General features: G+C 44.4%; 3 protein-coding genes across 4 annotated transcripts in view; 1 reads left to right on the top strand and 2 right to left on the bottom strand.

The window, feature by feature from the left end:
- Window positions 1–54: 54 nt before the first annotated feature.
- Window positions 55–5,445, bottom strand: otud6b (OTU deubiquitinase 6B). Of its 2 annotated transcripts, none has more exons than XM_084455772.1 (8): window positions 5,226–5,445; window positions 4,686–4,840; window positions 4,488–4,592; window positions 3,536–3,736; window positions 2,665–2,785; window positions 1,554–1,615; window positions 1,027–1,133; window positions 55–408 (listed from the first exon to the last, which is right to left on the bottom strand). In XM_084455772.1, the coding sequence occupies exons 1-8, from the start codon at window positions 5,290–5,292 to the stop codon at window positions 327–329; spliced, it is 900 nt and encodes a 299-aa protein (XP_084311898.1). In that variant the 5' UTR covers window positions 5,293–5,445; the 3' UTR covers window positions 55–326. The 2 variants fall into 2 exon arrangements, with proteins under 2 accessions (XP_084311898.1, XP_084311899.1); XM_084455773.1 differs by lacking the exon at window positions 55–408 and adding an exon at window positions 855–926.
- A 796-nt stretch (window positions 5,446–6,241) lies between these two features.
- Window positions 6,242–17,660, top strand: pip4p2 (phosphatidylinositol-4,5-bisphosphate 4-phosphatase 2; the record flags this gene model as incomplete). The annotated part of the gene is made up of 8 exons (XM_084455779.1): window positions 6,242–6,424; window positions 11,266–11,414; window positions 12,849–12,955; window positions 14,346–14,469; window positions 15,100–15,177; window positions 15,682–15,734; window positions 16,940–17,030; window positions 17,517–17,660. The coding sequence occupies exons 1-8, from the start codon at window positions 6,319–6,321 to the stop codon at window positions 17,658–17,660; spliced, it is 852 nt and encodes a 283-aa protein (XP_084311905.1). The 5' UTR covers window positions 6,242–6,318.
- Window positions 17,661–23,693: 6,033 nt separating this feature from the next.
- necab1 (N-terminal EF-hand calcium binding protein 1) overlaps window positions 23,694–25,040 on the bottom strand; it is a gene marked incomplete at both ends in the record, with an annotated part of 31,879 nt that continues 30,532 nt past the window's right edge. Inside the window, one exon of the mRNA XM_084455252.1 lies at window positions 23,694–23,722. Within this exon, the coding sequence (XP_084311378.1) occupies window positions 23,694–23,722 (29 nt within the window). The remainder of the gene's footprint in view (window positions 23,723–25,040) is intronic.

Raw genomic sequence — 25,040 nt, 5'->3', positions numbered from 1 at the left:
ATCATCCACATGATAAAATCAGCATCATATATTGCTGCACATCACCACTGCAATTTTCAATAGATAATACTGCCATGATGTGGGGAACGTTTCCATGGAGACCAAGCAGAAACGGGTGTACTCTGTTTCCATCTCACTGCAACCTTCCCTTATTACAGTAGAAAATGGTTTGACAGTCACTGGCTCTGTTCTGCATCTGAGATCCATGGATAGCTTGGATGAGGCTTGGATGAGGCTGGATGAGGCTGGATGAGGCATGGAAGCCCCCCACCCCTACACAGTGATGACTTGGCAGGAAGTAGAATGACATTGTTTGATATGAAGGCTTAGCTCTCTTCATTCGCAGGTTCCTTCAAGCGCTCCACCGAGTTGTAGTGCTCTCCAAGTCCGTAAGCATGACGCATGTAACTGTAAAACAACAACATGATAAGCCTTCACATTCAAAACGGGAGTTGACTGCTTTATGTTTTATGTTACGACCACCTGCAACCACCATTCACTTTGATTCCTACAACATAGCATAGCTCTTCATGCATCGACCACTAAATACAGCCCCACAATATCAAATGCAATCAGTCATTTGATCGTCACACGATGGGGTTTGCTATCCGACTGCTGTGAAATGTTAGCCTGGCTTCGCCAGACCCAATTCGCAAAAATGCGAAGGGTCTGGAAATCCTGTGTTTATTTTCGATTGTCAAGGGGTGTTATCAACGGTCAGACCAAAACGCCTCTGGACGCAATTGGATAGACCTACTGTATAAGCAATCAGAGCAACGAAACGTGGGTCAGTCTTTGTATCGTCGTATCAAGTGGGTACAGTTGTTGTATCAAACTCGCCCCATATTAGATCAACGGTTGTGATTGGCCCGGCAAATATCTGGTCAGGTGGAAATCAGTTTGAATGGGTGGATGACCAGACGGATCTATGGAGTGAAATAGAATGTGAGCTCACGTGATCAGGCTGGCAACGCGAGGATAGTGAAATCTAGCAGTTAGTTACAGAGCATGTCCATAAGTACTTACACAAGGGTGACGGCTGCCTTGTCATACTCTTCTCCAATCATAATCGTGGGAGAATCGGCTTGGATCACTTCGATTGGTAGTTGGAGCACTTGTGTCAAAGCTCTCAGCTGCAATAGAACATGATTATGAATAGTTAATTTCTTGAGTCCTTTGACAGTAACACTTGCTTTAGAGATGTTTACTGTAGGTGAGCGATAACCTGAACCACGGTTGGTACTAGGAAAAACAACTGTTGAGTTTATAACTAGTGTGTGCTTGGATAGAGTACAGCCTCCTACAATTGACCTCATATTATCAACTAATATTACCTTATGGCCAAAACCTGCCAAATGCGGGCGGCGGAATTTCATAATAAAACTAGCATTTGGTGGGTTTAAGGGATAACCCACAACCAGAGATATAAAATTCAGTAGTATAGTATAATATAAGTATAATATGTTCTATTCTATTTCTGTGCCCATACAGTGTGATGTGTTGTTCCTGTCATTGCTGTTGAATTATGCCTATGTGGCACCAGAGGATCTTACCTCCAGTTGGCCACCCCATGCAGCTGTGTGCTCCACATCATTGCAGTACTTCTCAAACTCTTCTGAAAACACATACAGCAGTTTGAAAAGTAAGTAGACAGATGGGCAGTGATCGCAACAAACGATCCGAAACATTAGACCATCCTGATCTCACAAGTTCACATTCTGTTTCTCTCCACGGATCAGTCTGGAAAAGCTCCAGAGATCCGTTTGGTCCCGAACAGAATTTGGTTGGGCCAATCAGCGTCCTGGGAACTACTAGCAGCTACTGGCGTGTTTTAGATATGACGACAGCGAGAAGCCTGTGCTAGATGGCGACAGACAGACAGTTCATCCAATCCCCTGTATTTTTTTTAGAAAGTGCCTTTTCCAAATAGTTTCCAACTGAGAAGTCCAAGGCAACACTTTAAAAATAAAAAGTTCATTGTAGAAAAATCAGGCCAACGTGTTTCAGCCAGTTCAGGGCCTTCGTCAGGGTATCGTTTTTATTTTTCAATCAATCAATCAAGTTGGATTTATATAGCGCCCTTCATGATACCCAGAGCGCTTTACAGAGTCCAGTATTCATTCAGACACAGTGGTGGTAAGCTGTGGTAAGCTACATCTGTAGCCACAGCTGCCCTGGGGCAGACTGACAGAAGCGTGGCTGCCAATCAGCGCCTACGGCCCCTCCGACCACCACCAACATTCATTCATTCATTCAAATTCATACGTTGCATGTCTTTATGATGGTGGGGGCAGCCGGAGTACGCGGAGGGAACCCACGCAGGCACCGGAAGAACATGCAAACTCCACACAGAAAGGACCTGGAACGACTGGGATTCGAACCCAGGACCTTCTTGCTGTGAGGCGACAGTGCTAACCACTGAGCCACCGTGCTGCACTATTTTTGAAGTGTTGCCTTGGACACCTCATGGCACATGGGACACCTCCCCCGAGTGAGTCCAACAGAGCACCTTCATCACTCACTATGAAGCTCACCTGAGGAAGGCTGCAGCTCCCTCCTTCCTCTTGTCTGGTTAGTTTCCAACTGATCTTTCGGTGTGAAACAAACCCTCCGGCGCGTCAGGTGAGGTTTCAGTAGCGTATTAGCTGCTCTCTTGGTTCTCACCTGCAGTGTAGGTGTCCCCGGTGCTGGTGTTGGTCAGGAAAGGGAGGAAGTCGCCTGCGTGCCTCCTCATGTGCTGGGCGGTGCGCGCACGGAGCTCCTTCAAGCTGAGAGTTAACTCAAGCTGCAACAAAACACAACACACCAAAATATCATCTAATATGCTCTCAACCCCCTCACAATTGTTTAGGTATAAGATAGGTCGTACTGTACTGCACAAACCCTAGCTTCATGAGAGCTTCCTGATCTCGCAAGCTCACGTTGTTTCACTCCGCACATCAGTCTGGCAAAGCTCCATAGAGATCAGTTTGTGCGCGATCAGAAAATGAACGGCCAATCAGCATTCTTTGAGTAAATACTAGTCGCCAGCTAGCAGCTAGGTAGATTTTGCGAGAAGCAACTGTTCGTTCCAAAACAACAATGGCGGAGGTTAGCGTAGATGCTGTTATAGCATCAGTTATATCTGAGCTGGAGAGTATTTCTTCATTGAAAGAAAAGCAAAGAGTGACACTGAAGGCTTTTCTCTGCGGAAAAGATGTTTTCACTCTTCTCCCGACTGGCTTCGGTAAGAATTTGATTTTCTCGCGATCGACTGGGTTCATCTAATCACCTGTGGAGTAGTTTTGAAAGTGCCTGCCAGTTTCCAGACGATCTGGCGCGTGCCAGGTCCCAGAAACCCCGGGAGGAAGGGGGATTTGGGATAAAGTATCTTGCTTAAGGGCCCAACGGTACGTTACGTCACGCCAGGAGAGCAGAAAGCTCAAACCAGCAGCATCTTTATCGCCAGCGCAGTTTGTGCTCCATTTGGGAATTCGGACTAGCAACCTTTCCGGACGATCCAACAACACTACTATCCTCCGAACGGTCTACCCACCGCCTCTCTGCGGGCCAGCTGGTCCTCCACGGCGCGGTACAGGCAGTGGCCGTCCGACGAGATCTCCCTGATTTGCAGATGCCGCTCGGCCAGCTTCTGGGCCAGCTTCAGGCCCTCCTGGTGCCTCAGGCCTGACAGGTTCTCCACCTCTGCCTCGGCGATCCGGCTCTCCCGCTCCCTCTCCTGGACCGCCTTCTTATCCTGGAACCAGGACAAACACAGACCTCTTCACCTTGGGTATGACACACTGACACTGGACTAGGGCTGCACGATTATGACAAAATATAATAATAACAGCGATTATTTGCTTCAAAATGGTAATTGCGATTAATAATTGCGATTAATATTTCAAAGTAATAGCTTTAGCTCTGCACAGTTTGCATATGACCTGCTGGGCTTGAGCGACATCATCTTTTTTCGTAACCAAAATCACGGACGTTAATCCCTTTCTTGCTACTAACTCACTGACCTAGTTTTCGCTCATTTTTTCACTACTCACGGCTGCAGCTCTTGTGTCTTGACCTACTGCTATCTGTCTTCTCAGTGAAATTGCTGCGCACAGCGCACTCAGCAGGAACGCATGTGATTGGTCAGACAGCATAAGCGCCTGTGATTCGTCCGTGTAGTCCTAGCACACTAAATTCAAAGCAAAATTATTAATCACATTAATTGCGGCTTTTTGCGATTAGTTAATTGCGGAGGTCATAATCGCGATTTCGATTAATTCACGATTAATTGTGCAGCCCTAGGACAAACACAGACCTCTTCACCTTGGGTATGACACACGGATAAACACTGACACTGGACCATAGTTGAGGATTTGGATAACAGCAGAGCCAGAAAGCTTAGGGCTAACATTCTTGGAAGCAGTGATATAGCCGTGTGCATAATATACTAACATAATAATAAATAATTATTCTAATTATTAACGATAATAAAGACTGGAGCTGACCCGTCTCTTCTGAGCCTTGGACATCCGCGTCTGCTTGCTCTCTCTCTCCTCCTCGCCGTGCACAACCAGAGCTTCTACCCCGTTCACCACTTCCTCCACAGCCACCTTAAGATTTGGGGGGAACATAATAGACATAAGTTCCATCTTTCCATGCGGAAATTATTCACTTCATCGACCATGCAAACACCGGCCACTTGCCTTTTCTCCACCTGTAACGTTACAGTTTATCTGCTCGAGTTCCTCTTTGTGCTTCTGATTCAGGTCGGTCTCTAGCCTCGCAACGTCATCTGTCAGCTGTTTCCTTCTCTTCTTGTCGTTTTTGGGGACAGCGTTTTTCATGCTCTGGATTTTAGCTGTGAAAAATGAGAGAATAGTTCAGAAGCTGCTGATGCACTTCTTTAGAGCTGTCCTGAGAGATGGGATAGGGAAAGTATAGCTATCATTGTCTAGCTACCATAATACTCTCACTTTAAGTTGGATGACTAACAGACTGTATGATCATTTCAAATACCTGAAGGATTCAGTGTTGACAAACTAGATAGCTAGTCTAGCTAATTACAAACATGTTTAAGCCTAGTCCAAGACTTGTCAAGACCTAGTCTTGATAGCTCTGTACAGTAGCTGTTTGCTAGTTAGCTAGCTACCGTTAACTAAAACGGCGCTAACGTAATCCTTTGTGGCTATTAGATAAAGCTACAATTTCAATACAATACAAGAAAATTACAAGAAAATATTTACCTTGCAGGTCCTTCTTCTCCTTGCGATGTTGCTTGGCCAAGATCTCCTCCGGTGTCTCCACCTCCATACTGTAACGTGTTTAAGCCTAGCAGAAATTTAAAAATATCTTGTTTGCTAAATGAATACGTGAAATAGCCAGCTAAATACTCAACAGAGGTCTAAGATGATGATGTGTTGCATTAGCTAGCTACATGTCTTGACAGACCTACTGTGCCATGTTGATGCTAGTCACGCTAGCCATACTTGTACTTCCGGGGGTTGAGCGATTTCTATTGGTCAAACTCAATTGCGTCCTTTGATTGGTTAGGTTTTTCTTCCGCTGACATAATAGTATTTTTTTCTTTCTTTCTTTTTTTTAATCTCGCCAAAAATAAATTTTTGATTTAGGCACTCACAGAAAACCCCGGAACCTTTGACACACACGCGCGCGCACGCACACACACACACACACACACACACACACATTGTCTTTTTATTTCCATCCATCCCCTATTTCCCTCTGGAAAATGAAGGGGTATCTATGCCCACCCCCCATTGCTCTCTGTAAAGCGCGTTGTGTTGCCTCTGTGTATGAAATGCGCTGTAAAATAGTTTGATTTGATAATATCCCTCTTTGTACTGCAAAGTTGACTGCAAATGTCATTCTTTTTCATCATCACTCAAGTCTTTGAATTCACTCAATTTCATTTCAGACTGTCCATTCGTGATATATCCCTTTTGTAGTCCTAGTCAAAGGATATGCTCATGCAATATTCAGCCAGTTGGCCAACTGGAAGAAATAAAAGATTTAATCAAAACTAGGAACGGTCCGCATAGGTAGGCTACTGTCTGTCAAAAATTAGGAGGCATTCAAGATAGAAATAAAATATTTGCCATAAGGTTTTGGGAGTCTCCTCGTTCTGCATTCCCTTACGCACCCCCCTTCGCGCCGACGACGTAGCTCCACCTCCGCAGAGCTGCTGTCCCCGGCGCCGAAGCAGTAGCCCACCGACGATCCGCAGGCTGCCCCCCTCTCCTCGGGAAAGCCTGGACAGTGGAGAGCAGCCGTTGCCCACCTTGTTTATTTGTCCGGTTCGCATAAAGCGCTGCAGACATGGCCTCCGATGGCATGGATGAAAGATCTCCGCTATTGTCAGCGCCGAACTCCGGGAATGTCACACCTACGGCACCGCCGTACCTGCAGGATTCGAGTCCCAGAGGTAAACCAATGTTAACCATGGATGTATGCTGAATCATTTTGGGGCGTATCATGTTGGGCAATGTTTTGCACGCACGGGCAAGGACATATAAAATCAACCGGACAGACAAATCAGAAAAGGTGGAGCTTCTGTGAGATCTATAGGCTAGCAGTGTGTGAGAAAGGGCCTATACGATAACATAGCATACAATTCAAGCTTTTTGCTGCAGAAATGCGTAGCCTAAGCCTACACATCACGATCTGTTGTTGGTGTATTGATTCTCCATACAAGCAGAAACAATGAGTAGCCTAGTCTCCGATATGATCAACTGCAGCGGACAACACTGTAATTGTGTCCATCTACGTTGAAAACTGGATTTGGTTGCCTGGCAAATGCAATTTAATAAGGCCCATGAACCGAGAATATGGATAATATCAGGCACACAGGAAGCTAGATAGAATAGGCTAGACTACTCTGTATTTCATGTCAATAAGCATTTCCAAAATATTTTATTGACCGGTGTGATGGGCTAGGCTACGGAGATAATTTTTTTCTTGAATGATTTCGGGGGAGGGGTGCAGACATATGACTGGGCTAATATCACATGATACTTTTTCCAAAGATACTATTAGTAGGCTATCCATTACTATACTATTACACTATTAGTATTGGTATTATAGGCTACTATTATAGGCCTCTCCGTTCAAATCAAACATCCAGACTGCATACATTTTTTACATGTATCCTAGTATTGTGTGCAGTTTCTCTGTGTCTACAGTAATTGCTTTAGACTGAGGGCTGAATGGCTATTACATTTTCATAATCAGGATGTTGCTATTCCTTGAGAGTTTATAATTAATGTGACCAATATGAACAGTGGATGATCTGATCAGGCTTGTTACTGTATATCTATTTCACACCAGTTCAGATGATCACACATAAATGTCTTTCTGCACTGAACACCTCAGTAGTACTACACTCTACTGTAAGCCTTTGTCCAGACAGGTCTGTGAACTGAATTAGCACCAATCTTAGATAGTATTTGGATGCTGAGGGATAGCAAATACCATTAAAAGCAGCAGGCTTCCCCGAGGAGATGGAGACAAGAGATTGAGCAGGTGTCAGCTAAACTGACAGAGATAAAAGGCCATCTGAAAAAGTCCAGCTGAATCAGTGTACTTGTAGCGGGATGCTATCTTATTTGAGCTGCCACAGCCCTTTTCTGTGGGAAACGTCAGTTGTCAAACTACCTGATACAGTCCAGCCAAGAGCACTTACATTAAATCGCAGAACTTGTTGGAGGCGTGATCAATATTGGGTTGATATTCTTCGAATGTAAAAATTATTAATAGCACTTCAGAATAATGAAGCTTCAGAATCAACCTACCGTTCACTTAAAACTCCTCAGAAAAAGTAGATTGGACTTTTTCGCTTTTGATTTTGAGCACTGTTTTTTCTACCCTGGCCAATGTCTTTGACAAAGCAATTTATTATTTAGAAAATGGTGGTCTAAACAGATTTGTTGACCCCATAATACTCCTTATGCACATATAGGACAATGGACCGATCGGGAGATAATGTTGGAACACTGATGTTGGAACACTGAACGCTGTAGGAAGAGTAATCTATGGTAAAAGCCATGTTTCACCAGCCGATTAACAAAAACTATTAAACTATGGGACTGTAATGACCTCTGTATTCCAGTCTTTATTTGATAAAATAAAACACAATCACATTTAGTTTACTTTGTCCTAGATTTCTTCCCTCGGACTCTGGATTACAATGCTAATTCTAGTTCTTTAGGTCTATTTGGGATTACAGGCCTCTGACATAGAATGTGTAAATGGGATTAAAGACAGAGTTGGGGCAGAAATGCCGAGCTAGGATTTTAGGATGTGAAATACTGAACAGAAAGAAAGCAGCTTCCAGTATAAACATTCTGGTCAGACCAGGATGGGTTAATCTACAAAGACTACCAGCATGCATTGCTGCTACTTGTTTGGGGGGGGGGGGGGGGTTGAAGTTAAGGAAATGACTGGTTAGTTGGACATGGGTTGTGGGTTGATTATGAACCATCTATAAAGGCACCCTTTGTATTCAGGGATCCAGGCTACTTATACACAATAACAGGAGCAACAATAAATACTGTAATGATATTTTATTGTTGTATCAACAACGTCATGTCCAGAGCATCACAGCTGTTGTACAGGTCCTAGACCCACCCTCGTTGAATATCTTATCACCCACCCATTGTAAGATTAGCCACACCCACCTCAGGGAAGTGGCAGAACAGGAGTTTCCGGGTAAACTATAGTGCTTTCAGCCAGCTGAAGCAACTGACAGATGGAGAGTCCTTTTGCGGTGGTTGTGAAAGTGCTTCTCGTCTTACACGCAGCTCAGAGGGGTGTCAGGGAAGACCTACGGCGTTGCATCTCCTGTTTCTAACCCTTCATCCGCACTCCCAGAGGAGGCCACACTGGCCATGTGAGAGACCCAAATGTATATATGTTATCAGAAGAAGCTCATCACAAGGTTATGTTTTGGTGAGTCATAGGAGAGGGGTTGGTGGAGGGAGATGTAGTCCTTACTGTGATGGTGTTGAAACAGGCTGTCATAGATATAGACACAGAACTACAGTGTTAATCTTTTTAGGGTGCATGGGTGTTGTTCAGTGGAAGGCCTATATCAAGAATATAATAAACATAATATAATAAAGTAAAATAGAACAGAAAAAATAGCCTTTCCACTACAACCAGATACACCTACTTTAAAAGGCAACAAACACCATAAACAGCATCATAAAGTTCATTCCCATTGAAATACTTTGTATACATCCTGAAGTCATCTCCTATTGAAATACAATACCCTGCTACAGCAGCACACTGAGAGACAGAGAGAGAGAGAAAGAGAGAGACAGAGAGAGAGAGACAGAGAGAGAGAGACAGAGACAGAGAGAGAGAGAGAAAGAGAGACAGAGAGAGAGAGACAGAGAGAGAGAGAGAGAGAGAAAGAGAGAGACAGAGAGAGAGAGAAAGAGAGAGAGGGGGAGGGGGATAGTGTTTGACTGAGGCTCTTGGTTATTTGTGCCGAGCCAGCAAGCCTAGTCCAAAATGGAGATGGAGAAGATCTTCTTTGTCCCTGCATTGTCACACAGCACTTGTCACACAACACCGCTGTCACTGCCAAGGTCACTGACACCCTTATCCTCTCTACCGAGATTCCCGGCGCTACGTCCGTCAGGCTTGGACCTGGAGTTGAGGGAAGTGAGGTTACAGGTTGTGTGTATACAGTAGTTGTGTGTAGGTTTGTGCTGTAATGACGTTGTAGTAGCATTGTGTTTCAGTTAGTCATTTAGTGTAGTTTTATAGAATATATAGGAAAGCAGGGATAATTAGAGTTCATCGTTTGTTATCTCTCAAGAGGAAACAGTATGTTCAATTTCACTGTGTGACAAATAGAATCAGTAGGTTCACCATTTATTTGCAGGAGAAAACAGGTTGTTTTTGCAGGGGCTTATTGAGATAGACAGAAGGAAGGGTGAAATAACAGATAAGAATGCTTCTTCTTCTTCTTCGGAGGCTGATGTTTCTGCTAGCCTCAGTTCAGCACTCTGCTAGTGCTGCTAGAGTCTGAGAGACAGACAGACCTCTGGATTCAAAAGATGTTCACACAACAACATCACCTACTGTACGCTGTGTGTGGAAAGAGAGCCGAACAGGGAAAAAGGGAGAGAGAGAGAGAGAGAGAATTAGTGAAGTGAATGTATATTTCTGTGTGGATTAACAGTAGTAGCTGTGGTAACAGTAAGCTATGGTAATTGTAGAAAAGGGCCCCTCTGGAATTCATTGAATAGGGTTAAATGGGGCTTAAAGGTGCATACCTGTTATACTTTGACCTGTCTGTGTGTGTGTGTGGGGGGGGGGGGGTATGCGTACACATAGACAAGTGTATATTTTGCGGCATGTTCATTTCTGAGAACCTGCACAGCCAACCGCTGCCTATGCTTCAAAGGAAGGCAGAAGACGCATGGTAGCCATCTTTTGTATGCGTACGCATAGTTAAAAGCCAGTATGCCACAGGTTGTTTTGGTCGTAGAAGCCAAGAAGGGTCATCTGTCTTTATTTATCCTTTCATACCCTGTTGTATTAATGTGTAACAGTGCAACAGTGTGTTTGCGTTCACACAGAAAGCTGTGTTGGTTTGTGTGTAGGGGGCATACAGAAACAGTTGGGCCATAGGCTACTGCTTATCAATCTCAAAATGGCCTCCCCAGGACAGCAAAGGATCAACAGAATTCCAAAATGTTCCTTCACCAAAAACCACTGCCTGCATGGAAAGAATATTCTCTTACTTGAATAGAGAAACTAATCAGTAGAGCTTGCGCTCACAGGGCATGACTTCTCATATGAGACAGTGTGTAGGATCCAGGAAGTGTGTATCTGAACCCCTGACTGCTCAGGCTGACTATGACGCTGACCTCTGGAACTCCACCATGTGACACCTCTCCTGTTCATCAGACACAAGTCATCATCTGAAGGGCCGTGAATTCATAAAGGACTCTTTGAGGCGGATACAATGTTACTTTGTTGTTAGGTGGATTTTGTCCTCTACGTTAATGAGCACATGAATAAGAAGAGTAGCCTAGAAGAAGAGCAGAATCTGACAGTATATAATACAGCCTCTAATAGAACTGATCAGCAAAAGCGCCACCTGTGCTTTGTTCTTTAATTCCTTTTAAAGTCCTAGTCAACAATATTTCCAGCGTTGTAATGGTATTAGCCAAGGCCTCAACCTTAGCGCACAGAGAGCTAATAATTGCTAGCTAGCATGCTAACACGTCTCTCCTTCGCTCCCCCGTGTAGCTGAGCTACCTCCCCCCTACACAGCCATCGCCAGCCCCGACGCGGGCGGGGTGCCCGTCATTAACTGTCGCGTGTGCCAGTCCCTCATCAACCTGGACGGAAAGCTGCACCAGCACGTGGTCAAGTGCACCGTATGCAACGAGGCCACGGTGAGTAAGAGTCTGCAACCGCTGACCAAATCTGAATGAGTATAGAGTGTCTTGACTTGACTTGTCCTGTCAGTGTTGTGTGTATTCTCTCTCTATATATATATCTATATATTTAATGTTTTTATTTATTTATTTAGATATAGGTCTATCTCTTTTTATTTTGCTGTGGGTTTTTTTCTGACTTGTTTACCCCCCCCCCCCCCCCAGTGTCTGGGAGGGACTGTGTTGAAAGGAAAAGAAGGGAACAGGCCTTTAATGACTTCATTAGTTAATTAGACGCCTTTGGTGATCAGGCTGTTCTGCACTGATAGACCTGCCGTTCTCCTCTTCACCGCTGTCTGACTGGCTGACTGAAGACTGAACGTTCGAATGACTGAACAAGTGGCTGACTGAAAGTTTATGACTGGCTGAGCAAATGACTTACTGAATGAATGACTCAATGTTCTTCGTTGTGTGGGTACGTTGTTGCATCCTCTCCCCCCAGGCTTGGGGCCGAGGGGCTATCCTTTTACCACCCTGAGCCTGGGTGAGGGGTCACCCGGGCTATATATCCGGGCTCAGCTCCAGGAGCCACGTCACCGTTTTGTCATCCACAACCGTCCGTTGGGAGTCCGATATATCCCACAGTCCTGGATAACGTCTGGGGTTTATTCCTCGGCGCAACACTCGCACGCCACACAGGATGCCAAGCCCTATCTGTGCATGGATGAGCAGACGCGTCAATGAATGACGGACTGAACATGTTGGAATGGCTGAAGGCATGACCAGCTGAAGGAAGGGCTGACTGGGGTCTAATTGAGCTGTCAGCGGCGCTGGAGGAAGAACGTGGACAGATGAGACTGACTGTAGGGCCAGGGAGGGAGCAGAGCGGGGCGATCATGAAGACATGTGGCCGATAATGTCACTTTAGAGTGGAAGTGCTCCATGGCGCTATTCACTGGAACGTTTCCCACTCCCTTAACTCACCCAGTTCACGAGTGCACTGTCCTGCACCTGCTACCTGGCTTATTCTGTGCTTCTGTGACACATAAAGGCCCATCTGTATTTTTTTGTATAGTGTTAGAATTACTCAGTAACTGGTTGGGTACATTTTTTGTGTGGGGAAAATACAGAATACAGTACAATCAGTTGATAAAATACAGATACAGTACAATCAGAAGCAGAATTCATTCTATGACTCAGCAACTACAGTACCAACCTATACGCCCCTAGAATATCAAATGACTACTTGTACTCCATAGTGCATTGGATCAATGACTGTATGTGGTTAGGGATATACAGTCTATAATGGCACAAGCTTTTAATGGTTATATGTACAGTAGGTAAAGTGTTGGTAGTGATGTCAATGCCATGTTTTGATTAACACAAACCAAACATGTTTTTATGAAGAGGCTATCAAAATTCACTCAAGGCTAAAATGTGTTTGGGTTTCAGCCCATCAAGAACCCTCCGACGGGGAAGAAATACGTGCGATGTCCCTGTAACTGTCTGCTCATCTGTAAAGACACATCCAGGAGGATAGGATGTCCCCGGCCCAACTGGTAGGTGTGACATGGGGGCGGCCGTAGCTCAGGAGGTAGAGCGGGTCGTTCAGTGATCGTCGGGTCGGTGGTTCCAATCCTGGCTCTTCCTGACTACATGTCGAAATGCCCAAATTGCTCCCAATGAGCCGGCTAGCACCTCGCATGGCAGCTGCCCCTGTGAATGTGTGTGTGAATGTGTGTGTGAATGGGTGAATGAGAGGCCTTCATTGTAAAGCACTTTGGATAAAAGCGCTATATAAGTGCCATTTATTTACCATTGGTTCCGGTTGCCTGGTCTGTGGTAGTCAGCTACAGCCCCCCTATGACGCCTGGAGATGATTAGCACATTCACATGTTTGTCTTGTTCCAGCCATGACAAGATACATTTGCAGGAAGTCAAAACAGAATAGCCAGGCATCAGACCCTGAATCGCACGACCACTTTAATTTTCGATCAGGGTCTGGAAGTGCTCTCATCCGGAGTGTTTGCTCGGTTGGAATTCCAACCAGGCCAGTCAGCGTCCTTTGAATAGTGGTAGAATTAAACTGCGCGACGTGATTGGCTAGGGGATAAAGTAATCGCTGAGGACTCCTTCAGCGACGCCCGTCTCAGAGAACGACTGCAAAGGACCCTGTTCAGACTGAATAAGGAAGTGAAACGACGTGGCGGTGCAGAGTGTCAGGCTAAAAACAGAAGGTTCCGGATACTAACGATATTGAAGATCCTTTCATGTCCCATTGGTAATTTAAAGGGCACCGCACATGTTAAATCAATTTTGTAATGTGTTTATCATATACATGTTGGTCTCTGATGGTCCTATTAATGTACAAAAGTTGATATCAAACAACCCAGTCGTTTGTTTATGGTCAGAACACTTTCTCCTGCCCTGGAAGCTCAACCCTTCAACAAGCCATTCGGATTTTCAGAGTTTTCCGCGTTGTTACTGACGTTTTGGTGACGTAGATCGAGGAACATTATCATAGTCCCGCCCAGGTCCCGCTCTAGCGGCCAGGTTTGCTTCCGCTCTGAACTCCGCCATTTTTTTCCAGCCGAGTCGAGCGCGTCACATCAGCAATTATGCCGCATCACTGTTCTGTTTCCGGCTGCAAAAATCCACGAAATAAGATAGCTCAGGGGTGAAATGTGAGAGTTTTTTCTGCATAGGACATTACAATTCACTTTTCTGAGACCCCAGAAACTGATTTTAGGTAGGTAAAAACAGCATATGCGGTGCCCTTTAACAACTGATGTTGACTCCCCATAATAAAGGTTTCCTTTTGTGGAGATGGGAGCTGGGAGGGCTGGTGTTGCTGTGGGCGGTTTCTGCATCATGTGTAGCGTGTGAGCTTCTATTGCATCATAACCCTGCGTCAATCCCCCCCTCCCCCCGCACGATCCGTCTCCACAGCAGACGCATCATCAACCTGAGCCCGGTGATGGTGGTCCCCGAGGAGCAGCCCGCCCAGCCCGCCCTTCCCGTCCAACCAGAGGGCATGAGAGTGGTCTGCGGCCATTGCGGAAACACCTTCCTGGTACGGACCCCCGCCCCGGCCAGGCCCTCTGACCAATCAGCACGTCTCGTCCCTTCCCTTTGCTGTGTGCTGGTGTGAGATTGAGTGCCGTCTGGACGTTGGTCCAGCATGTTCTAGCAGTAGATGCAGAGGTACCATTCAGGACCTGGGGGGCGGGGCCTGTGAAGAGCTAGCGTAGCTGTAGTTTTATTCCAGCCGAGCAGTAACACACCTGTTTTAGCTCGTCGAGTTGTTGTCAGTATCCAGTCAGTCTCAAACTAACCACAGTCTATGATCTGTGGGAAGCAGTTTGAACTGGAGTTACAACAGAGGCTCCCTTCCTGCTTCCTGTGTCCCCACTATTAAAGGGATACTTTTTGTTTTCTAATTTCGATAATAACCTTAATAGACCTTGATTATTTTGATCAATTACACCTGTTTACCCTGCTATGACATGTCAAAATGGCTGCTGGGAAAGGGGTCTGTAGATCACAACCCACATCACACTATCAACACAAGCAGCTGAATGAAGTGTTGACGTTTATACTTGATGACACCTAACCGGGCGGTCTGAGACCAGTCGTCCGTCAGCGTAGCTGCAGCCTGGACTACCCCGTGTTAACGTGCGCCCGATGTACCTGTGTCACCCAGGGCAGCGAGGACGCCGGCTCATCCTCGGCCCCCTCTGGGCTCCTCCTTGAAGGCTCCGCCCCTGCCTCCGACCAGCAGGTGTCTAAGCCTTGGGGGGGGGGGGGTCTGGTCTGGGTGGACATATTAACAACATGGCTAACACCTTCCCCATCCACCAGCTATGGATGGTTAGCATTAGCTATAAACATTCACTTCATTTAAAAACCAATTCACGATCAATGGGGGGAAATGTACAGTAATTAACATATTAACATGTTCATTAGGTTTTGAAATGACACCCCATACCCCCCTAGCCGTCCTCCCTACCCTGGCTAATCGTAGGAACATTCGATGGAAAATCCGGTTGAGAATGTAGCATGGGCTGTATGCGCAGTCATAACAACAGTGAAATCAAGTCAGTGTGATTCTACTGGACTTTAAGAGGCTCACAGTAGAAATGTGTCTGTGTATTGTCTTTGTCTGTCTGTTTGTGCGTAATGTGTTAGTGGGTGTGTGCGTACGGGCGCGTGTGTGTGTGCGCATGCGATCTCTCCGCTGGTGCGTTGTTAAACATCTCCCTGTCTCTTAACATTTCTCTCACAGTGGATGGAGCTCCGCTTCAACACGCTAGCCAAGTGTCCGCACTGCAAAAAAATGTAAGTTCCCTATATTTCCACGAAGCAACGCTCTCTCACTTTCTCTCTCTCTCGCCCATCCGGTCTCTTACCAACCAGAGGGCGACGGTCTCAGCTGGTTCTCTCTCTCTCTCGCCCATCCGGTCTCTTACCAACCAGAGGGCGACGGTCTCAGCTGGTTGCTCTGGTTACCACGGGGTCACTCACGTGTGTTTTCTGTGGTGGGTGATCTAGGCGTGTGACCAGTCTTAATGCCTCAGATCTGGCCTGAATACACCAGGGATAATCCAGGGGCATAGGAGGGCTGGGTGTGTGTGTGTGTGTGTGTGTGTGTGTGTGTGTGTGTGTGTGTGTGTGTCAGATTCTGTATGTGTGTACGTGTGATTGACAGGAAGAGCATGCACGCTCTAGTTTCCCAGTAGATGATCTTACTGTGATCCTGAGTACGGGGAATATTGAAAGTGTTTAGGATGTTTTGAGTGTGTTGAATGTTTTGAATTAAGGAATTTTGAATGTTCTGAACTCTGTTGGGTGCGGGAAGGGGGGGGGGGCAGAGAGAGGAGGGATGAGATGGGAAAGAGAGAGAGAGAGAGTGAGTGGGGAGAGAGAAAGAAAGAAAGTGGGGGATTAGGGCAGTTCTAAGCCATGGGAATTGTTGCGATTCCTGAAGAATGCCTGAGTCCAGTCACATGAGGATCACATGAGACGTAGTAGGGTGAGTAGGAGGTGACGTCTCTGGTCCGTACTTGACTTATGCCAGAAAGGTTGAGGGGAATTGTAAAATGACGGCAAACCTAAAGGCACATTCCGTGATATTTCCTGCAGCTCTAATTGCTCTTGTTGGAATGTGCCGTGCCAAGAGGCCACAGTTGCATTTGAGTGAGACCAGTGTTTTGTGAAGACTGTCACTTCTGAATTAGAGCAGGGAAACACTCGTGTACAAATGAAAGAAGCGCATTATATTACAACAATTTACCCTCAGGGATAAATAAAATATATATCTATCTAAATAAAATATCTATCTATCTATCTATCTATATATCTATCTATCGAATACAAAGCCATTTTTGTGCTTATAAGCGCTACTTTGCATCTCATGTGCAGAAGAGATCCAATTTCAAATGACTGACCATTCAGTTCTCACATGTCTTATAACCTACCCTGTTAACCTACTGTACCCGGTGAATTGTTCCTGACGTGGTTCTTGTGTTCATCTGTCACTCCAGATCGTCTGTGGGCAGTGCCCTCCCTAGAAGGCGCTGTTGTGCCTACATCACTGTAGGAATGATCTGCATCTTCATAGGGGTGGGATTAACAGTAAGTAGCGCATTTACCCCCTGAAAACAACTCCATATGGTTCAGACTGCAGGCTCACACAATGAACCATAAGCATAATCACTGTGATCAATTTATAATCACATCACATCAGCATTTGATCAGATCTGATCTGATTATAAAGTGGTGATTAATTCAGATCAGAATTCTGATCTGATAACTTTATCAATTATGATATAGAATATTTTAAAGTGTATTCAAGGTTTGCGAAAAGGTGTTACTAGTTATTAGTTCTTAATGGTAAGAATGCTATTTTTCAGGTCATTTTCCCGGAGCCTTGGTTTTGGTCAACTCTAAATCCAATTAGCATTTTGGTAGTAAATGTACAGTGTCAACCTAACTTTAATTCATATCTTGTCTAGGCCACTGTCCTCTTACTATATTAGCGAAGTCTAGAACTGAACAGACGTGAATGATCAAGGACGTCCTCTCATCTTGTCCCTCTCGTGTCCTCCTCGTCTCTGCCAGGTGGGCACCCAGGACTTTGCCAGTCGCTACCACGCCACCTACGTATCCTGGGCCTTCGCCTACCTGCTAGGCCTCATCTGCCTGGTGCGAGCCTGCTACTGGGGCGCCATCAAAGTCAGCTACCCAGAGAACAGCTTCGCCTAGGCTGCTGCTGCCCACGCTGGCACTGCCCGTACGGAGAGGGGAACCACAACGCCCTTTTTGATGTTTTTTTTTTTTTATGTCATTGGAACAGGTCAAAGGTCACTGTCGGTCTCCTATCTGCTCAGCAGAGACACAAATCCAGCCCGGGTTTTTATTTCTGCCAAATCCTCTAATTTTGGATCATTGGGATTGATCATAAGATTGATTATGAGATTTCATGAATTGATTTTGATGATAGATCAAAAAAGGTGATTGTGTGAAAGCAATATTGTAATTGAATGATTGTGCGTTGATCACGCTGGTTAATTTGAGGTAGCACTGACACTGAAAATCCGTTTGGATTTGGTCTCTTCCGGACTAGTTTTAGGTACGCCCCCGAGGAACGTGATGGTACCCATTTTACGTACTGCATTTTGTTACCAACCAGACCAAATGAGAACTTTTAAAGAACAATTTTGCCCATTGCACTACAATTATATGCAATTCTCATGTTGTTTTGCTGCTAGTTTCCCCAGCTACAAAAAGCTGCCCTCATAATATATACCATTTACCTGCCTGTACACGACATAGTAGGTCTACCGTTTATGATTTTAATATTATGAAATGATCAAACTTTTAAAAAGAAATCTTCCTTAAAACCTGTGTGCCATTGTTGCCGCCCTAGATCTGTATTTCGGCAAGAGCACCCCTGCAAAGGAGCGTGTGTCCTCTCTAGTAGTTCTGCCTCCTGCTGCTTTCACTCACATAGAGCAATATTCTATTGTTTTGTTGTTGTTTTAATCAAGTGCGCCTAATATATGACTTCACCACATCTTAATGGCCTTCTTATTGGAGGAGAATGAGATTTTTTTAAACTCTCATATGGGAAGTCACCTTTTGCATGTTTGTTTTTATTTGTTTCCCTCGAACCGACACCAGTGTTGTTATTTTCTGTTTCATAAAGGAAAGGGTTCTGCTTCTTATAAATGTTCACATCCGCTCCTTCACTCTTCTACCTGTGCTTTTGGAATGGAAGCCTTTTCTCTGCGCCGATCGCCTGTTTTCCCACTCCAGTGATCTGTCGCGACTAGCGTCGCTGTACTTAGCTAGCTAGCTACTTAGCTAAATCCTCTGTCTCTAGGCCGATGGGCACAGTTAAAAAGCAACCCTGTTCTGAATGTGACGAAGAAACCACTCAAACTCTTTGTACATACTGTAGCTTGAGTTGGACGATGGCTCTTCTGTCTTTTTAAAAATGATAATTTATCAATAAAATGGGAAAAAATATGTCTCTGTGTGTGAGTGTGTGGCCTGTCAGGGGATGAAAGGTTGGTCTATCTATGGCCGTAACCATCTCACACACTAGTTAAGATCTGAGAGGTGGAGGACGTAGGAGGCCTGATGGGTCAGTGACTATCCGTTAGTCCAGCCTGTAAACTTGGCTACATTCACCACCAGAGACACCTGCGCTTTCACTGGGGCAGAGGTCATTTGCAATTCAAACCATTTCGCTGCACATCTTACTTGTATGAATGGAGTAGCCTATTGTATGTACAAAAAAATTATTTGACGTGATAATGCCATGCATGTTCCAATCTCTGTGTGTTCTGTCACTTTAGTCCCCAACCCCTTGCTTTTATACCCATTATTAACCTGAACACAGAAGGGCCAAGGTTCAGGCTAGACCATTTCACTCTCACACACTTATTGTTTCATAACTGACAGTTGACTTACTGTTTCATATTTAAAGGGCACCGCACATGCTAAATCAATTTTGTAATGTGTTTATCATATACATGTTGGTCTCTGATGGTCCTATTAATGTACAAAAGTTGATATCAAACAACCCAGTCGTTTGTTTATGGTCAGAACACTTTCTCCTGCCCTGGAAGCTCAACCCTTCAACAAGCCATTCGGATTTTCAGAGTTTTCCACGTTGTTACTGACGTTTTGGTGACGTAGATCGAGGAACATTATCATAGTCCCGCCCAGGTCCCGCCCTAGCGGACAGGTTTGCTTCCGCTCTGAAGTCGAGCGCGTCACATCAGCAATTATGCCGCATCGCTGTTCTGTTTCCGGCTGCAAAAATCCACACCTATCGCTACATCTTGTCCCAACTCTTCATGAAGAAATTGGCACCCCTCCCCCGCTCCTCCCCCTCCATCTCATTGGTCAACAGGGCTTTCACAGGAATCCATTCAGACAGACGAAATAAGATAGCTCAGGGGCGAAATGTGAGTTTTTTTCTACATAGGACATTAAAATGCACTTTTCTGAGACCCCAGAAACCGATTTTAGGTAGGTAAAAACAGCATGTACAATGGAAGTAATGAAATGTCAGTATTTTTAAATCACCAGGACACTGTAGAACTATATCAGAGAGGAGGTGGAGTAGTCCTTCAAAGACAACACACCGTGTACTTCATAGACAATATATTATAGACAACATATTTTCAAATTGATAGTGAAACCCAAATTGCTCCCAATGAGTAGGCTAGCAGAGCACTATCCACTCGGCTATCCACTCGTTTTTATGGGCGATGGATCTACCACATTAATTCAATAACTGACATAGCACCACCAGGTCAATAGAATCGATGCATTTGACTGATGGACCTGGTGGCATCCGTAGTTCATTCTTTTGTTGTCAAAATGCTCACACTGTCTATAACATAATAGACCCTTTTCTGTGCAACGTCATCATCCTGTTTCGACATTGCGCACGAATCGCTATAATGACACCGGTCAATAGATGTATTTGATTGATCTGGACCTGGTGGCATCCGTAGTTCATTCTTTTTTTGCAAAATGTGCACACTTAATTGTTTACCAACAGTAAAAGGGTCTATATATAATGGGTAATTAGTGAGACACATATTGTAGGTATAATTTCAAAACAGGAGTATTTCAAATGTTCACTTACTGCACATAAATTCAATAATTGACAAACAACCAACAGGTAACCACATTTTTACATAGCTTCTATAACATCCAGTGACAAAAAACTGTCCACAAAACCAGTTTTGAACCCACAAGTTTTGAACTAGCAGTTTCAGCATGGCAGACTAGCTCCTTAACCATTAGGCCAGCAGAGCTCTTGAAAATCAATGGTGTCATAGTCTTTTGTTTTGATGTTCTGTGACCACCTCTTGTTGTAGCGACATAGAACTGCAGGTCAACAACGCCAGGACATACGTACAACCCGACATTGGCTCTTCTAGGTGAGCTGGCTTACAGCCAACGCACAAAAACAGAATATATGTAGGTGCATATATATCTATTATATTCTATACTGCACAGTTACTGTATGGTTGTACTGTATATAGTCCCTGTTATTCTCCTTTTTATGTCACTACCCCCTTATCTAGTGTATGTTTTCGTTACTCTGTATCAAATGTCCTATCCATCCATCCATCCATCCCTCCGTCCGTCCCTCCATCTATCTAAATACCTAGGTCCTCCGGCCTCAAAAAACTTTATTCATTTAAACTCTATAAAACGTGTGAACATTACATACATACCAGTGATCATAAAACCCAGATTTTGGGGAGGCCCCCTCTCCCCCCAGCTATAGATTGATCTGACTGGCCTTGGCCCCAACCGAATATGATACTCAAGTGCGTCATGGCTGCTGATGATGGCCTAAAGTGATGGCCTTTTTCCATGACGATGGAATGATGGCGCCTCATTCTTTATTGCTTGATGGTGGGTGGGGTTTATTTCAAAAGGAATATTTTGCCTAGGGCCTCCAAAAGTCTAGAGCCGGCCTTGAATACAGATAGCGGAAACATTCTTGGTCAAGTGTCTCAAACCACCAACAAACCTGGAGACATTTGACAACCTGCGTGTAGATGCATTTGATATCAAAACCCTCAAGAGAGGGACTTTGAGAGAACCACTTGCAACTAAGGAAAATATACATAGATGCTATTACCAACAAGAGCTCTAGGTCAAAGCCCCATGATTATGAATGCTGAGTCTTATGGCTTTGTAAGAAGGAAGTTGATTGATTGATTGATTGATTGATTTATTATTATGATCTTGAAACCCGAACTCCTGCCAGATCCCTGCATGAGCACGCAAGCCTGGCTGACCCTACCGAGCTGAGATCCATTGATATAAGTACTGCAAATGCAAGGGAGGTGATTGTTGTAAAAACCCTTTCACTGTATAAACACTGACCATCCTCTGGCCTGGACTTTTGTGTTACTACTGCTGATCTAGATGCTGCTGCCTACTCTTGTGTAGATACAGCTACAGTACCTACATTTATTCCATTGATAATGATGATTGAAAATACTATTTCTTTATTAATCAAACGCTCGCTTTCTTTCTTTAAAAATCCTTGTGTTGTTCAAATTCAAAATTCAACTCTACTAGATGACACAAGTGTTCTAACTTTGCTCTAAGTCTGGAAAGTTTAAGTTAATAAATATGGCAATTCCTGTATGTGCTGTAGTTAGTGTAGGCCGCAGTGGCCCAGGAGGAAGCGGGTCGTCCGATAATCGTAGGTTGATCAGCCACGTGAGAAGGCTTTAAGTAACCTATGTTCTGATCAACGCAAGACAGATGATGTTTGATGATGAAACTCGTGACCTCTCCTGAAACAACTGCTTTGGTACCACTAAAGTTCAGTCAACCATTCAGGAACTATCACTATATTCTGAAATATATGCTGCCTTTTAAAATCAGTGGAAGAGGGCAACAATGTTGGTCAATTATTTTTTCTGGTACTGTATTTCTCTCTACTACTCTCTCTCTCTGCTAATGTCAAACAGGGTTAGAAAGTGATGGAATTCTTTAAGTAATTATTTAGCTTTCTCAGTTATTCTTATTTTGAATATGTGTGCATGTATGCTATTCTGTTTGATGCATTAAACAGAATAGCAAATTAAAATCAGAAGAGTAGGTTTCACATGGATTCTCTCTGGAAATTATTACAGCATGTGATGTGAAGAACTTTTTTTTAAACAAGGATTTATTATATTTAGTCGCCACAAATATAATAAAAAAAAATATATGTGGCCCTTTGTACAGTATGTGCAGTGCATACAAACCAGCTCTCAAATGAGCCCTTCCCAAAATGCCTCAGGCAGTATGAGTTCACTTGGACAGAGCATTACGTCAAACGAGGGCAAACTGTTCCTCTCACTCTACCCTGTGTCCAAAATCGATATAGTAGTTCGTTTTATCCCCACTTCATTTTGTAAAGCGTCAGTATTATGTATTTATGTCAATTGAAGTGCATGTTGTACTTCTAATCAACAGCCACAAGGTGGTGGTAGTTTATTTTATTTTTTTTTAGTTTGAGACACAAAATGGTCTCAAACTCCCACAAGGCAATTCAGCTATAGACTCACTATTATACGACTGTCTCAACATGAATCTCAGTCAAGCAAGTCAATACATGTGAAATATAGAAGGAGAGACACAGCAAGATACACAGCAAAATATCTTGTTTAATTGTGACCAACACATCTTTAACCACACATTTACATAGACATTAAAATACATCAACTGTCATGAAGATAGACTTGGTTGCTTTCTTCCCAAGCGCCACCAGAAAACAATGATCTCAATCAAACAGACACACACATATACACACACACACACACACTTTCTCTCCCTCTATCTCTCCATCTTCTCTCTCTTACACAACCAATGTACAACAGCATGCCGTGACACACACACGCACACACACTGTACGGCTGAGTCATAAATTCACTACAAAACTGCAGATCCACTGCTGATGATGCAGTATGCCAACACAGAGATGATGTCATTCATCAGCCCGTGACACTTATCTGGCTCAATGAGAAACGTAGAAGCAACTAAAAGTGCAAACACGACCACTACAGCACTTACATTGAAGGAACATGTTTCGATATGACTATTCACCATGACTTCACAGTTACACGTTGACATATTAGTGTTGAGTGAGTGTGGTCACAGCTCCCCTCCCCTGATAAGTATGTTAACTGGTACACTTTTCAAACGACGGGTTCTGATTGGTCCCCTGGTCAATAATGGCTGCGTCTGTGAGATTGGCCATGTTCAGTTGTTGTTCAGGACCCACCAGGAAGCTAGAAGGAAGGAGGAACATGACTCAACAACACAAAACCATCAATGCGGCTGATCGATCAGATATCGAACATAGTGTGAAATCAGTCTGCTGCTAGTGTGAAATCAGTCTGCTGCTAGTGTGAAATCAGTCTGCTACGAGAGCCATCCTCCCTGCCAAGAGGCTGTCGGTTCACAGCGAAAAGCTTGTTGTTAACGAGGAGAATCAGGCAGAATTAATTGATTAGAATCAGACATCATTGATTGTTCACTGCATGTGGTAACAGCATGATTTGAACCCACATCCTGTGGCAGTAGCACCACGCTCAATCAACCGTACCACCACCAGACCGAGATACCGCAGACCCAGAATAAGAGAGACTTCAGCAAGACTAATAGATGATGGTTTAGAGGGATGAATCAGACGAGACTAATAGATGATGGTTTTAGAGGGATGAATCAGACAAGACTAATAGATGATGGTTTAGAGGGATGAATCAGACGAGACTAATAGATGATGGTTTTAGAGGGATGAATCAGACAAGACTAATAGATGATGGTTTAGAGAGATGAATCAGACAAGACTAATAGATGGTGGTTTAGAGGAATGATTCAGACAAGACTAATAGATGATGGTTTAGAGGGATGAATCAGATGAGATTCATTCTAGAATATAGCTGCTAGCAGCAATGTGGGGATCAAGCAGTCTAACTGCAAGCAGCCAATGAATCAGCTAGACTGACGTGGCGACATGAGACGTGTTTGACAAGGGTCAAGGATGGTCCTGAGAATTAAGAAAGTCAGACATATGGTTGAACGGGATTCGATCTCTGTACCTGCTGCTTGCAAGGCCGACGCGCTATCCACTGTGCTACGCCGGATGTTGCAAAGGTGAATCGCCCTAGTCCACAAGGCATGTCAGCCTTCGCTAACCCCCTAAACTTATTAGATGAATCCCAATCTGAGTGCGCAAACCACCCTTCCGCCCCCTCACACTTGAGCCTGAGTCCTGAGCACTTAATTAATGTCAGCTGGAAGGGTTGCTTCCTCTCGGTTGAGTGAGAGGGGGGGTGTCGTCATTTAAATTGGCACACGGCGAAAAGTATTCATAGCAGAGCGTAACTATTTACTTCTATAGAATCCAGACAATCACACAAACATTTCAAGGTATAATATGTCCTTCTGTCTTCAAAAGTGTAGGAGAGGTGAAGAGTTAGAAACACAACATTGATTCAGTCATTTTCTGCTTCAAGTTAGTGTGTGGCTCCATTGGTTTCAATGGAGGGGGGGGGTCATCATTCAAACTGTCACACGGCAAAAAAATATACATTGGAGAGCTTA

Source organism: Borostomias antarcticus (assembly GCF_949987555.1).
Source record: "Borostomias antarcticus genome assembly, chromosome: 21".
Taxonomy (NCBI): domain Eukaryota; kingdom Metazoa; phylum Chordata; class Actinopteri; order Stomiiformes; family Stomiidae; genus Borostomias; species Borostomias antarcticus.
This window is presented reverse-complemented; position numbering and strand designations above follow the sequence as displayed.